Source organism: Typopeltis vanoorti, chromosome 16 (assembly GCF_054136105.1).
Source record: "Typopeltis vanoorti isolate ZY-2024b chromosome 16, IOZ_Tvanoo_1.0, whole genome shotgun sequence".
NCBI lineage: Eukaryota > Metazoa > Arthropoda > Arachnida > Uropygi > Thelyphonidae > Typopeltis > Typopeltis vanoorti.
This window is the reverse complement of record NC_143564.1, coordinates 59,582,134-59,599,127: the sequence shown is the minus strand read 5'-3', so window position 1 is coordinate 59,599,127 and position 16,994 is coordinate 59,582,134. Positions and strand designations below refer to the sequence as shown.

General features: G+C 34.6%; 1 protein-coding gene across 1 annotated transcript in view; it reads right to left on the bottom strand.

Moving 5' to 3' along the window:
* muskelin (muskelin 1) overlaps nucleotides 1–16,292 on the bottom strand; it is a 411,065-nt gene extending 394,773 nt beyond the window's left edge. Inside the window, exons 1-2 of the mRNA XM_090406668.1 lie at nucleotides 16,216–16,292; nucleotides 8,152–8,221 (exon numbers count right to left, since the gene is read on the bottom strand). Of these exons, the coding sequence (XP_090262794.1) occupies nucleotides 8,152–8,221; nucleotides 16,216–16,292 (147 nt within the window). The remainder of the gene's footprint in view (nucleotides 1–8,151; nucleotides 8,222–16,215) is intronic.
* Between the last annotated feature and the right edge of the window lie 702 nt (nucleotides 16,293–16,994).

Here is a 16,994-nt window from a genome sequence, read left to right as displayed (position 1 = left end):
ATTATCAACAATAACATAGTCAATGAGACTTTTCTTATTCCTTGCCTCTTCTCTCCATGTGAATTTGTGCACATTTTTATGTTGGAACATGGTGTTAGTAATAACCAGTCCATGTCCTGAGCAGAAATCCAACAGGTATTTGCCATTATTATTAGCTTTGCTCTTTTCTCCAAATTTTCCCAAAATATTATTGTATGTCTGACAATCATTTCCTACTCTGCTATTTAGATCCCCAACAAGGACCAACTTTTCCTTTTTTATTGTGTCAGTAGCTTTCTCTAGGGTCTCAAAAAATTCCTCCACCTTCTACCTTAGAACCTTCTGTGGGATCATAGGCATAAATAAGTCTCATTGTCCAGTTCCCCATTCTGATATTTGCCCAAATCACCCTACTTAACACTGCATGCCACTCACGAAGATGAGCCTCGTATTTTGTGTTGAATACTATGGCTACTCCTTCTTTTCCTTGATTGTCATTGAATTAAATTAAAATTGAAAGACTTAAATTAATTAAATAAATATATATTTTTTAATTATCTAAACAAATTAATATTGAATAAGTAAGTAAAAATTATTGAAATCAAATGGAGACTTAAAAAAAAAAACAAATATTCAGAATGTTCAAAGGCGGAAGTAATAAAACTATGTTGTTGTTCACTTCACCCTTTTTATTATTCGTCATTCTGCCTCTAAATTTGTAGCTGCAGAATGACAATAATAAAAGAGGGGTGAAGTGAACAATAATATAGTTTTATTGCTTCCGCCTTCCTTTGCTGTTTTGTCAGATTTGAAGTGAACATGTGTTATCCACATTTCAACCAATGGCTTGTTGTTTATTGATTTTTATGATTGAAGGTTTCCCTCCTTCAACCAAGTATACGCTCAGTATATCTTGAGAAGTGCTAAGTGATACTTGGACAAAGTGTGTCCTGAGTTAACCCCAGTATTTTATAGCAATATATTTTTCGGAAACGTTTTTTAATAATGGAAAAGTGGCTTAGAAATAGGACTTTGAAAAGAAAAGCAAACGAAACAGGTGATGCTAACCCTAATTGTGATACAAGTGTTGTAACGGCGAGTAAATCTGATACTATTAAAGAAGAAGAAACAAGCAGTTCAAAGAAAAAATACAGTAGGAAATATAACAGTTCATATTTGGAATTCAGGTTTACTTAGTGTGGAGATGAAAGTGAACAGAAACTTCAATGTACTCCATTTGCCAGTGAACTCTGAAGAAGACTCTTAAGTCAAAACAGCTCATACACCATACATTTTTATCTTTCATTTTTAAATTTAGTAGTTCATCCTTGATACAAAGACATTGTGAAACCATTGTAACATCTGTTTTTAGTTCGCAGAATTTTAATTTCACCATTTTTAGTTTCCATATATTTTTCTCCTTTTATCCCCTTCTGGAAGAAAAAAAAAAAAGTTCTAATTTTTAATCCAACCGAAAGTCCTAAATGGGTTTCAATAGTTCATTACTCATAGTTCATTTTTAACCATTTAAAGTTCAGTTATTTATTATGTTTTACCAATTAAGCCGGCCAGGTTGGCCAGCTTAATTGGTAAAACAGTTAGCATGTCCGCTCTCCAGCCAAAAGGCTGCGGGTTCGAATCCCGCCGTGGGCATGGATGTTTGTGATTGTCTGTGGAAATACAAGTGGTGGTGGTGACAGGCGGTAGATGGTGTTGGTGTAGTTGCAGTTAGTGGTAGTTGGTGGATTGAGTGGTGGAGACAGAGAGCTGTAGAGTAGGTGTCCTCCCTCGATGAGTCTTTGCACCCCCTGGAGGACCAATAATAATAATAATAATATTTCTAATGCTGTTCCATCAAAAAGTTAAACTTGGGGATTCTATAAAGGTATGTCAAAAATTATTTTTCTTATATTATTTTTCTTTCAGTTTATGTTTTTAAAATACATATCACTAATGTCTTAATTTAACTGGAGTGAAAAAGCCAATGATTTAATACTTTCTTAGAATTTTTTGTTCTGAATATGATATTCGTTTTTATTCTGCAAACTAAATGGTGGTCACTTCCTAATTCAAATTCAATGTATATAAGATTTGTATCCAAAAACAATATAAAAATATCACATTATCACTATGTGAATTTATGCACACATTTTTTGTCAAAACATGGTATTAGTAATTTTAGTATCTGCTGAATTTCTGTCCCTCAAGCAGGTACTTACCTATTAGTTTTGCAATTTTATCAAAATTTTCCTAAAACATTTCTTTATACATTGCATTCATTACTTGCTGCTGTTTAGATCTACAACAAAACAAGAGCTGTTCCTTTTTCTTTATATATGCTGCTCTCTCTCTCTCTCTCTGATGACCTGAAAAATTCCTCTACTTCTTTCCTACTAGAACCTTCGGAATCAGAAGGTTCTAGTAGGCATAAGTCTCACTGTCAAATTTAGTCTACTCAAAATTGTCTGCCATTTAATAAGCTGAACATGCTTAGAGTGAATAGCACAGCAACTCTATCCTTGATCACTATTGTCTGAACATAGCACCTCATCTCATTTGTTAGTCATTTTTGTCTCTCTGTATACTAGTAAAATAATAGAAAAGGTATTTTCCCATGCAATTTTTTTAATTGCTTATGCAGGTAAAATGAGGGGAAAACAGCAATGTAATTTCTCGTCAAATATGATTTACTTTCTTTCCAGCTTAAAAACTCGCTCCTGCAAAGACAATTCAATGGATGCTATTATAAATTTTCACTACCCTTAACAAGAATGGCTACCTAAAAATAAACCAAAATCTGGAAGGTGAAATTCAGAGAGACATTTCTGGAATGTATCTCCTAACCGACTACACCCTCTGTCCAAAAAAGAAACCGAACTTTTGATAGAAAATAAAACACAGGCCAATTATAATTATTCGAATCATTTATTTCAATCAATATACTCTCCCTCAGCTTCGATACAGCATTTGTCATGGTCAATTAATTTCTTAGAAGAGTTTTTATATCGGTTTTTGGGATACTGTTGAGGGTCATGGTTACTGCTGCTTGAACGTTTTCAATGGTGTCATATCACTTTCCTTTCATCGGCAAATGAAGTCACAGGGTGCTAAATCAGTGATCCAACACACAAACTTGGTTTTTGCTCAAAAACTGTCTCACAATGTTCGAATGATGAGATAGTGCATTATCATGCAAAAGTGACCAGCTGCCTGAATCACGATATTCATGCATACGTGATGAATTCTCACTATCAATCGCTTCAAAACTTCGAGATAAAACTCACCATTGACCGTTTGGCCAGGTGGAAAGAATTCTTTGAGGATAATACCCTTGGAATTGTAGAAACAAATCAGCATTGTCTTTACTTTTGACTTCTCCAAGCAACTTTTTTTTCGGATGACCCCCTCTTCTGGTGGTCTCCACTCAGCACTCTGGCACTTTGTTTCGGGCTCATACTTAAAACATGAAGTTTTGTCACCACTAATGATTGTTTCAAGGAAGTTTGAGTCCTTACAAGCGATTTTAATGAGGTCCTTGCAGTATCTGATTCAATACATTTTTTGGTCGTCGGTCAACTTGTGAGGGACAAATCGTGAATTCAATTTACAAAGGCCCAAACTCTCGGTGAAAATCTTGTGCACAGTTGATTTTGGAATCCCCAATTCATCTTCAATCAATCTCATGGACGATTTCTGGTTTTCTTTGATGAAATCATGCACTTTTTTGGATGTTAACTTCGCTCAGTCCAGTTTTTGGATGGCCCGGCTTTTTGTTGTCCTCAAGCATCTTGCAACGACTTTGAAATCGCTTAAATCACTCGTAAACTTGAGTATGGGATAAGCATTCATCACCGTATGTTTTTTGAAGCATTTGATGCATTTCAGTAAAACTTTTACCAAGTTAACACAAAAGTCAATCGCAGCTCTCTGTTTGAAACTCATTTTCCGACTATTTGTCAAAACACATTGTCACTCTTGGCACTATAACTTGACTTCTGATGAAACAAATGTCACAAACAGTTGACACAACACTAATGAAGGTTGCCACTTTCAACAACAAAAAGATACAACATGTGGCGCCACTAGTTTCTTCTATTTTCGAAAAGTTTGGTTTCTTTTTGGACAGAAGGTACATAACCCAAAGATCCCTTACCTCTGGCAGCATAAGGGATCCCAAAGATCCCTTATGCTGCCAGACTATTGAAATAATTCTAAAGATCTATTAAATCAGCACTACATCTAATAACTCTCCTTGGATTTTAATCATCTGCATATCTTCCAGAAATATATTTGCAATATCATTAAGAATACACAGTACCAAGCCTTGCGGAGCCACTTGTTACTTTCCTTTTATTCTATCCTGCTCCTCTATACACAACTACTTTATGACAATGAATATTTCCGTGGTTTAATAAATCTTCATTTTCAGTTAGAAGACCGATTTTATTAAAATAAACAATATAACCTGATGAGTTTCATAAGTCAATGAGCTTACATCCTCAGGGGGTACAAGACTAGATAAACAGTGGTAAAAAAAAACATTGGATTTAACTAATGTGCAAGTGTCTGTACAATGCTAGTTGTCACTGATATGTTCATTCTGTGGCATAAAATATATCATATCCCAGTTCTGCAGTTGTTAGATTTTTGATGAATGCAGACCAAACTTGTGGAAGGATTAAACTTGGTTTTTGTTATTCATATTCATACTATGTGGGAATATGGAGCAATTCTGAGGCTTTGTAAAATTTTCTTATAAAACAGTTATGATCAATATAAGGCATTTTTTTTGCCAAACTACTTTGTGGCCTATTTGTTGTGTGGAAAGCTAATTCTGATCTGTGCATTGTTTTCTTATTAACATCCTTTATGAGTTCAGACATATGTATCTCTCCAAACTATCCTGTCTGGCCTACATAACAAATGCCACAAGAACAATGAATTTTATATACTACTGGTTTCTTTATGGGTGGATGTGGAGATTTTGATGGATGTAAGAACCTTGAAATCTTATACATTTGGGACAGATGTCAATTTAACACTGTAATTAAGAAAGAAATGCTGCAACTCTGCCTGCAACATTCTTGATGTACAATAATGTGATTGCATTTTTATAATATTGTTTATTTGAAGGAACTCTCAAAGGCAATGTCAAAAATTTTGTTAATCATCTTCATTTCGTATCCACCGAGGGAGAAAATATGCTTAAGGTAAAGTTCTTCATTCCTTTTTTCTGACATACTGGGAATGATATAAGCACTGTGCTGCAATGTTTTTATCGTACTTATCTTTTGTAATGGATGGAGTTGTGAAGCAGCATGCAAGAATTTTCTGGTTGTGGTTGGTTTTCTATATACTGAACAGATCATTCTTTTCTTCTTGTTCTGATAATCCAAGAAGGATGTCAGGGAATAGTGATTGTGATCTTCCAGTTCAAAAGTGAATTTTATATTTGAATGTGTAAAAATAATCATAATTAAAATTCTGAATATTTTTATGAATTGTTTATGTTAAAATGTTTATTAGTTTTAGTTTCATAACATGCATTGTTGGCACTTGCGATGTGCCCGTTATTGAAATTGTTTTGTCAAAAATGATATGTAAAGAAGTTAAAAATTGATGTACTTACTAGATTTGATATTTGTGTTACTTACAAGAATTTTATTGTAATTTAAAATTATCAAAAGTTGTGTTTTATGAAGACATTCTCTCTTGTCGCTAACAGAGACAACGTGTCAGCCATTATTTATAACTTCTTGCTTACCAGTTTCATGGAGTGCACATGCTTGCCGAGATGTTGGATGTGTGATTGACAGCTGACAAGGAAAGCGTTTGGTATCTGAGTAACGGCTGTAAACAAGATAGCGTTTGGAAGGAATTTAGAACACAGGCCGGCAGATATTTAGGTTCAGAGGAAATTTAAGTTTTTTTATGTGACAGTCGGAGGAAAATTAATAGTATATTCCGAAAAAGGAATCGGGGAACTATTAAGTTTTAATGTGGAATAAGTATTGATAAATAAAAGGGAAATATTGCTATAAATTGTTTTAAAAGGAATATTGGAGGAAACACTAATTGAAAAATTTACAGTAGATTCCGGAAAAGGGAATCGTAGAACTGTAAGTTTTTTTTAATTGGAAGAGTTAAGACTGTCAATAAGCATTTCAATAAGCAATATAATAAGTATTTCAATAAGCAATATAATAAGTATTTCAATAAGCATTTCAATAAGCAATAAGACTGTCAAAAGAAGAATTTGCTATTTACATTCTAAAGGAATGTTTGAGAAAACTCTGATTAGGAAGTTTCATCTGTATTAAGGACACCGGATCTGACTATTATTTCTATTGAAGAAAAGAGAATTAAGTTCGGAAGAATTAATGTGTGCTACATGAGTGGTGAGAAAGGATCCTGTAAAAATGAAGAATAGAGTGATATATCTTCAGAAAAGGGCCTTGACAGAGAAAGAAACTGGCTATGAACATTTTTGTGATTGTGCAAACAAAGTGTTTAGTCTAGTCTTAAGTGTAAGTTTATTTTTAAAAGGCCTTGGATCCAATTAATTTGTAGTTACGTGTGTGGAGGCTTAAGTGCTGTGAGGACATCATGTTGGAGGCTTAATGGATTTTTTACAACACTCAAAAAGAATTAAAATAGAATTTAATACTTCCTATATTTCGTCCTAGTCACTAGGACATCTACGGGGATTACAAAAACAATTAATGTAACATATGCACAAATAACAAACAATACTAAGCCCAACCACGTGGGTGACACTAAAGTCCTATCTAGGTAGAGCGCCCTCTAAGGGTAGTAGGTGGCCTGGAATGTAAGGTGGGAACTCTGGTGATGAGTGTTTCCCAAATCTTCGGAAGCTTAATGCAACCGTATTTATTGAGATTTGGTTGGTTTTTGAGAGCTGCTGCTGCTTCTAAGAAAAGTCTCTCTTTCTTGAATTTGCTGTGGTGGAGCATGGTGGTTTTCTTCCATGATACTCTGTGGGTGGTGTCCAAAACATGGTCAGCCAAGCCTGAATGGCCATAGTTGTGTTTGAAGATGTAAAACTTGTGTTCCTCTAGACGGATGGATGCTGATCTGCCTGTCTGTCCAAAGTACGCCAGCTTACAGGAACAGAGTACTTTGTAAACTCCAGGCAGAGAGAGAGGAGGGAGCTGATCTTTCGTAGAACGGATAAGGGTAGCCAGTTTGCGGTGGGGCTTATATGCTGTGTATAGATTGTACTGTTTTAGTATCTTGGCTATTTTTTCAGATGTGCCACGGATGTAGGGTATGGTGATGGCATTTTTAAAATCTTGTTGACGAGAAGGAAGGGGAATGGGGGAGGAGTTGATTATTATTTTATTAAATTTATATTAAATGTGTTTATTTTGTATTTTGGTCTTGAGTCAGTGATTATTTGGATTCTGAAAGAAAGAGTTAAGATCATTGCACCAACTCGAGTGAACCCTTGTGCATATAACAACATATAGGTACACTCAGAATTAAAAAAATAATTGTTAGAAACAGAGATCATCTCTATGGTAGGATTAAATATTATGATAATATCTATAAATATCTCCTCAATATAAAAATCCACCAATTATTAACAAATGCAAGCAATTATGTTAATACCAGTTTTTTTATGTATTGTAATTCATGTGATCACACCAGTAAGGTTTCATTAGGATGTTTCATTGCCATTAGGATGGCAATGTTTCCCCATTGCCGAATGTCAAAGGTTCAGATTATATACCAGAGTATAAGACAACCCCATATTTCAGAAACTTTTTTTCCTAACTTCAAATGCAGACATTTGCAGTAAACTCGTCGCTATAACAGTCTCGACTACATTATTTCAAATGAGCTAACAAGATTTGTAACTTTTAAGATTTTTAAATCTTTGAGGTTCAAAAGCTATTACTTTTCTTTTTAACACATTTCACTATCAAGTTCATCCATTAAGACTTTTTCTCCCTCTTCATTAATACAGTGATCTCTCATTTATTTGGCACTCAAAAAAAAAAACTGAAATAACAGTTTAATTCAACTTAAATGTGTGTTAGCTTGTAACTGTAACCCAGCAAACCCAGCAATCAAACTGATTTCCTAATATAACCAAATAACTAAGAGTTAGGAAAAGTTTAATTTTTGAATGCTACATAAAATCCTTACCTGAGGAGGATTATTAGAATCAGATGACCATCTAGAAGACTGATCACTTGGCTTATCACATAGTATATTTCTGAAATAAAAAAAAAATGTAATCAACAATGCTTTTTGACAAAAACATTGAAGATATATTCAAATAAATCTTCAATAAATTATCTTCAATATAAGCCTTTAGTGTTGATTTATTCTTAATTATATCAGTGTACATTAAATGCTTCACATACCTCATTTCAGAAACAATATTATTATCAATATATCTTGGAGCATCATCCTTTCTCATGCTGTGAGAAAGGATGATGCTCCAAGAGGATGTGAATGCATGTGCAGACAAAAAAGGGAAGGGGATGACCTGGGATCACAGGAAAACAGTTGGATATGAAGAAGATTTTTAAGATAAATAAGAAGAAAAAGAAATGGCTCAAGTATGGAGAAGTCGCATCTAATACTTGAAACTTGCTGTAGATCCAGGAATGAGTTATGTTTGTATACAAATTCTAGAAGTGTAAGAAACAAGGCAAATGAAATGGTTGCATTAATTGAGGCTGTTCACCCAAGAATTGTTGGAATAAGTGAAACATGGTTAGATGAGGATAACATCACGTGTTTCGTGAAGATAGAAAGAGTAAAAAAGGAGGGAGAGTGCTATTGATGATAGAGAAAGAGCATCCATACAAGGTAGAGATGCAGGAGGGAAATAGTGCCAATGGTTTTAAGTAGTATGATATGAGATAGAAGTGAACAGAATGAAATACTTAGATGTTATAGACCTGGTAATGTGGATGGTAGTGACCATGAAATGTATAATCAAATGAGCTAAGCAAATAAGAAAAGGGTGATCATTATGGGCAACATAGACTGAGATGATGAGATAGCAACTGAAAGCAAAGAAAATTAGTTTCTTGAGTTTTTGAGGGACAACTACCTCAGGCAGTATGTAACAGAGGGTACACGAGGACTGAAGGTTTGGATTTGATCATCTCATCAGAGGATGTTATTAGAAATGAGGTGTCAAATCACTCTCCAGTTGGTGGGAGTGACCATTATAAGCCTTTATAGGAGTTATTATTCAACCACATGTTGACTACAGTGCACAGATTAGATCACCGTTTTTGGGGATTGGGAAATGGTGGAAAGGATTCAGAGACGAGCGACCAAGATGGTGGCAGGTCTGTAGAATATTCTCTATGAGGATAGACTGAAGATGTGTGGGTTGCAGAGTTTAGCTGACAGGCAGACAGGGAATATGACAGAAACTTAGAAGTTAATAAAGGAATTCTATAAGACTGACACTGAAGAAATTTTTCAATACATGTCGAGGAGGGGGGAAAACAAAGGGTCACACTTGGAATGGATTGCAAAAGGTGGTTGTGAGTGCCCAACAGTGAACAGATTTAAGGAGATGTATGATAGGTATTGTGTTAATGGATAGAGTGGGTATCCTGCGATGAGTCTTGACTCCATGAAGTGCCCATATAAATTATAATAATAATAATAATAATAATAATATTATAATAAGGTGCCAAATGCATTGAATAAAGAGTACACAATCAGTGGAAATATCTTAGAAGAGGTAGAGGAGATGAGAGATCTGGGAATGATTATGGACAAGGACCTAAAACTTGGGGATATATTGCTAAATTGTGAGGACAGCATGGCAGCTAATGGGAATGATGTGGAGGGCACTGACTTACAGAAGTAAGGATGTTATGGTTCCCTTGTATAAGTCTTTAATCAGGAACATATGGATTGCTGTGACAGATTTGGTCACAGCAATCCAAATGGTTTCTGAAATGCTCAATATGAAGACAAATTAAGAAAATGCAATTTGCAGAAATTGGTGGATAGGAGGAGGAGGAGAGGGGATATGATTGAAACATAAGCTCTCACAATGAGTCTTTTGACTCATTGTGAGAGCTTATGATAGAAATTATTATAATTACACTTTTTCCAGAAGAAGAGATGGACAATGGTCATCCATACTTCCCAAAATCAATTGACAAATACAAGCCAGATAAAGGTAAGTTCTTAACCTCTCAAATCAGACAGGTCTACAAAGCCAAAAGAATAGGAAAATTCTTAGTAAAAATGCCATGGATTCTGCCAAAATATCAATGATATCAAGATCCTTCTACAGAAACACATCAGCTTATTTTTGCCTGCAAGAAACATATTTAAAACCCATTGAGGATCTCACCTAAGGTATTTCATCATTATTTGTAAAGATTGAATGCACCTTCTGTGCTTATCAGAGTGACTGGAATGACTTTTTACAAGTGGCTCCTGAAGCTGTGACCTGGATTACAAACTTAGATCTGAATTTATAATGATATATACTCCTTGGATTAGATCTGTGTTTTTCTTCAAAGTTTTAACTTAAAATATTTTAAATTCTTCAATTCTGTTAATATATAATGACATCATGATTCTCTTTTTTTAACATCATGTTTTTGCCATGAGCTATGTATGTAAAGACAGAACTAGAGATGGTCCTGCTCAATCCTAGTGGTAAACAACCTCCTTTCCAGCATGTCCAACAAAATACTGATCTGCAAACTGTGACCATTCATCAGAAAGTGGGATTTCTAATTTGTCATTGGGTTCAGAGAATAAGATCAACCTTAATCTTACACTGCAAATGCCTCAGCACATAATTCTCATGGGGGACTTTATGGCTCAACATTCTCTGGTGCAGTATCAACATGAATAAGCAAGGATGTATCATTGAGTTTTGCTTAACAATAACTTCTCCCTTCTTAATAATGAATGCAATATCTTTTTCACATCCCTACCCATCATTCTGCTAGAGATCTTACAAAATGCTACCCTGTCATTCTTCTAATGTTCATGTGAAATGCCGAAGAGAACATACGAGGACGACCTGAAAAGTTCTCGGCCTAACAATGAATTTATAATTTCAAAATTATTTTTATTTTTCAACATAATCTCCCTTAAGACTAATACATTTATTCCAGCAATGCTCCAAAGCCATTATCCGGTTCCTGTAGGGGTTCTCAATAAGAGCTGCAAAATATCCCTCTACAGCTGAAATCACCTCTTGATTCAAAGAAAAATGCTGACCAGCGAGGAAGAAAGGTTTCTTTCAGGTTTACAACTTTTCATGGATGAGAGCAGTGCTCAACAAATATGCTCGCTTAGGGTTTTGCATAATTTGAAATGCACTGGATGAGAATCATACAAAAGGAATGCAGCTTGAACTGAAATTCATTTGGCAACCTTCCTAAAGTAGTTAAGGTCTGTTCTCCATGCCATATCAAAAATTGATCTTGTACTCGGTCTTGGAAATTGCACTAAACTTCCCTTGCACTTTAAAATATGAAGAGCTCTGTATGAAAATAAGTTTTAACTAAGAAGGCAACAAATTTGCACAGAAATAGATCTGAGGATCATAGCATATATTGTCAAGCAGTCTTCCACAAAAATCTACAATGCAATTATGATTATTTCGTGACACCTCCGAGAAGTCCAAAGACTCATTGAGGGAGGGCACCTACTCTACAGCTCTCTGAACTCACCACTTAATCCACCAACTACAGCGAATCACAACTACCATCATCTACACAACACCATCTACTACCAACCACCACCACCACCACTAGTATTTTTTGTCTGTAAATTGTGTGTGTTCTCAAGACTGATTTGTCTGTATGCAGGATGGAAAACTGGAGTTTCCAGGAGAAAAAACTCTGCTACCTCTGTATGAGACTGGCTAATTCACCTTCAATTGAAGTTAGGCCTTTTCGAACTGAAGGATGCAACATACCATCATTCTTCCAACTGCACTACAGAGGCACAATTACCCTGAAGATTCAAGGGTAATTAAAGGGTAAAGTGAGTAGCAATGTGCAGAACATTACACACACACTTTAAAAATTGATGAAAGTTCATAGCTGTAGTGGTGCTGAAACTAAAAAAAAAAAAAAAAATAGCTTAACTGCAGCATTCTCATTGAATTGAAGAACATAGATCTGGAGGTAACCTAGCTGATACTATGACTTGCAATGCCTGGTCCTGACTGTAAAGCATGATGATGTAGGAATGTCTTGTATCAGCTAGGCTACCTCTGGATCCATGTTCTTCAATTCGATGAAAATGCTTCAGTGAAGTTATTTTTTTTTTTTTTAGTTTCAGTACCACAACTATGAACTTTCATCAAGTTTTTAAGGTGTGTGTGGGTGTAATGCTCTGCACATTACTACTCACTTCCATATTCCTTTGTGTGATGAAGCAGAATGATGTGTGAAATCATCAATGGAGGCCAATGTTACATTGGAACAAGAGACAATCATGTATTAAGAATGGTCAACCCAATAAATTTCTACGAAATATATGGAAAGCTGATTATAGGCTTACTTCTGTGATATAGGCTGAAGTAGATTGCAACCTTAATTAAGAAGGTAATATTTGGGGTCAATTTTTCTCAGGCATTCCAATACAATTGACAACATAATTTATATTCCAAGTAAGTAATAAATTTATTCCTTTTTTAATTATGTAGCACCCACCCACAAAAGGTTTTTCACAAACCTATAGTTTTGTACTGTGAGTGGACTAACTCCTCAACTACATAATATTCAATAAATTACATGAATATATAGATGAATAAAATATTATTTTTATTATACAGGTATTTCCACAAAGTCAAAAAGCTCACTGAAGAAAAACCATTATTCATATAACCCACATCATACTCCCCCCCCCCCCCCCTCTTAGAATCATTCTTTGATGAAGCATTCACAACCACTTCTGGCAACCAATTTCCTGCTCTCCAGATTATCATATACAAGAAATATTACAGTACAGAAAATAAAATTGTTCTCATGAGTAAAATCCCTATATTTATACACAACTGCAAACTATTAAATAATAACATCATTATGAATATCATTGCTTTTGTGTTTTCTCATTAAAGATTCTGCACACTGCTTATTCATACGCCATTTGCACATCAGTTGCCTTACACTTCATACCTTGTAATACTTCCTAGTTATTTATCATTCGTAAAATGTCAATTACTTACTTATCCTCTTCATGCTTTATGTACATAAGTCCAAGATCTGCTACTTCTAGAAGCCTCTGTTCTGAGCAACCAGTTCACCTTCTCTCCAACTCTTCCAGCCAGCCAGCCAGCAAGTCGTCTTTTCTCTTCTTCCATTCTCTGCCAAGTTAACTTAAGCCTTCCCTTTTTCTGTTTTCCTTCTGGGATCCATGTTAAAGCAACTTGAGGAATCTCTCTCTCTCTGCTGTCCATTCTAAGTATATGTCCAATTTAATCCGATAGCTGTTTTTTTTTTATTTCATCAGTGATGACTTTTTTTGTGTGTGCAGTCAGCTTATGTAAGTCATCATTTGGTATACGTTGGGGCCATAATATTTTACAGAGACATTTGGCTTGAAAACTATTTCATTTAACTTATTAACTGCTGGCCTGGTTGGCCGAGAGGTACCACAACATAAAGAATTAAGAAGAGGATAAATCACACTCAGTCCGGTATTAAACAATATCTTCAAGCTCCCAATACATCCACGGTATAAAACCTTCTTCTTTAAAGTGCACCATGCCTGCCTACCACCCAAGATGTGGATAGTGGCTAAAGGTATACCCCTTGAAGGGCATGCAGCATGTCAGTTTTGCCAGGAACCGGAAACACTATACCACCTAATGTTATATTGCAAGGAAGCAGAAGTAACTTGGAAAGCCGTTAAAAGATGGCTTCCCAAAATCAAAGTAATCAATGAAAAAATGTTATTCTGGCTAAAAGGAAAACATATAAACAGGGTGCAAACAATTGTTCTAATCCTAATGATGTATACAATTTGGGCTCACAGGTGCGACCAAGCATATGAAAGGGAAGATAGTCCCAGAACAATATCTAAATTACATCACTACATCCAGGAGGAGATCACCAATTCAGTACAGTCTAGAAGAATGACTACAGAAGAATGGACACAATTAACCTCCAACCTTACATCAGACGAACCCTCTAACCAACAACAGAACGACACCTTCATCACTCCTAGCGGAAATGGGGCAAATCGGAAGTAAATACGGAAGGATACTAACTCTCCACCTCCAGAGGAAACAGCGCCTGAGTCACTTGGAACAGATCTCCTACTGCAGGAAAAAAGAGTGCTTCCAACTTCATTGCATGTGAATGTCATTTCGCTGTACAGATGTATATATGATTTATCTTGTAGAATATATAGATTGTTAAATATATAATAAGTGTTATATATAATTATATATATGATATGTAAATATAATTAACTGTATATTCTTTAAAAAATAAAAAAATAAAATAAATAAAAAAAGTTGGCCGAGTGGTTAGCATATCCGCTCTCCAGCCAAAAGGCTGTGGGTTCGAATCCCACCATGGGCATGGATGTTTGTGATTTCTGTGAAAATGATAGTGGTGGTAGGTAGTGGATGGCGCTGGTGTAGATGATTACGGAAAGATGTAGAGTAGGTGCCCTCCCTCCTAGAACTCCCTGGAGGTGTCGTATAATAACAACTTCCTGTTTTTTGGTCAGCTTTCCATGTCACTGATCCATATAATAATATTATAGCCTTAAATTGTTACTGAAGATCATTTTGGTTTTATTATGATATTTTGAGGATTTTCATATATTAAATTTTCTGAAAGCAGTATTAGCATTTTTCAGTCTTTGCATTATATTCCTCTCAGTTTCACCTTCAGTATCTATGTTTACTCCCAAATACGTAAAATTCTTAACGTCTTGTATAGCATGTGGTTTGATTTTGATCTCTTGGTGGCATTTGATGTTTAGTTTAAGCACTTTTGTTTTAGTCAGATTTATTTTAAGATCAACCATTTCAGTTGTTTTATACAAGTCTTCCAATTTTATTCATATATCATGGTATTTTGATAATATCAAAACTATGTCATCAGCATTATCTAGATCTTCTGTGACATTGGATTCAGTTTAATTCCTCTTCTTGCACCTGTAAAACACTACCCTGCCTTACACCAGATCTTATCTCAAACCATTCAGATGTTGTTTGCTGTGCAATAACGCAACTCCATTGGAACTGTGGAATGTCGGGAACTTTTAATAATTAACCATAACATTTCTCTGTCAATATTATGGTTAATGTCAAATACTTTAGCAAAATTTATAAAATTAAGATATAACGGGCTTCTATATTCTATGCTTTGTTCGATAATGTTCCTTAAAGTAAAAATGTGATGCATAGTACACCCAGCTGTTCTAAACACAAAATTTTTCATGCCTTAATATCTTCTCTACTTTGTCTATTTCATCAATTGCTTCAGAAAATCCCCTTATGTTCATAACAACTTTTCACCCATGATCAGTATCTGACGAGATGTCAGTAAAAGGTTACAACATTGTTTGACCACTCATATCCAATTAATTACCGATATGAAATTTTCTAGTATGCTTGACTTAATTTATAATTTGATACATTATTTTCAAACTTTTTTTTTCTTTTTTGCGCATGTTCATTCATCCGACCACTTGAAAGGGAGAGAGGAATCATCGATGATTGAGAAGGCTTCCTAAATCTAACCGCAGTTTAGTGTAATGTTGCTTAATTATTATAATCACCAAAGAAATCTAAGTGGAAAGGTTTATTTAAAACGCTATTTCTGCTTTTCATGTACTTCAATTAATTCAAAAAAAAAAAAAAAACATGGGTTGGAATATGGTTTACCAACACCTGAAACATGCCTTCAATTGATTCACAAGTTTTGGAAGATTTAATTATTACATATGCATTTATATTTCCAGTACTGATGGAAAATATAAAATATATATTGTATTTTTATACTTTCCAAATATGTATTTTATATTTTTCAGCAACAAAATAAGAAATGCCATGCACACTGTGACAAGCGAAAAGTTAGGTGATACTGCACACTTCCAAGTCACCAGCAGTTGAATGCACGCATTCAAGAAATACGACTTCAAAATTTCGTAATACTCGGCGAATACGGTCTCCTACTATATATACTTAAGCCCATACATTACTCATAACATACACACATCGATCACAAGACAACTTACTCAGGAACATAACATGATGAATAGCTAGAACATTTATGAATTGAATACTTCAGCCTACGCAACTTTTCCGTGGCCATCTTGGAATTAACAGCCACGTAAAACTAGAGCACTGAATGACAAACTAATAAAAAAATAAATAACAAATAAATACAAAAAAAGTTTTAAAAAATCACGAAGAACGGTAAATCTACAGAATCAGTGATTTGTACTTAGTCATCTATAAATATTACTTGCTTTACTGAATACCATCATTCACACGTTTTTGTAGAAACTGAATGATATATATATATATATATATATATATATATATATATATATATATATATATATATATATATATATATATATATATATATATATATATATATATATATATATATATATATATATGACGATTTATTAACTCGGTTGAAATACATATTGTAAAATAGAGTTGAATGACTTAAACCGAGAGTTAGGTAAAAAAAAAAAAGGGGGGGGGTAATAGTAAAACACGAGTAGTTTCGGCTTAAAACAGCTTTCATCAGGGAACATTATAAAAGAAAAGAAAAAACACTAAACACTGAAGGTTAAAAAACTATGAACAACATAGAGAGTCTCTATACATAATTAGCATGATAACGTTGTAGTTGTATCTATACTGTTCTTTCGTTTGTTGCATTATTGTGAGAGTGCGTGCTTGCAGCATCACGTGAACGCCAGTACATGATTACAGCTGAATGACTATCTGGGAGGTTGTAGCTCAAGTTATTATTTAGATGTTCAGGGTTGAGGATGAT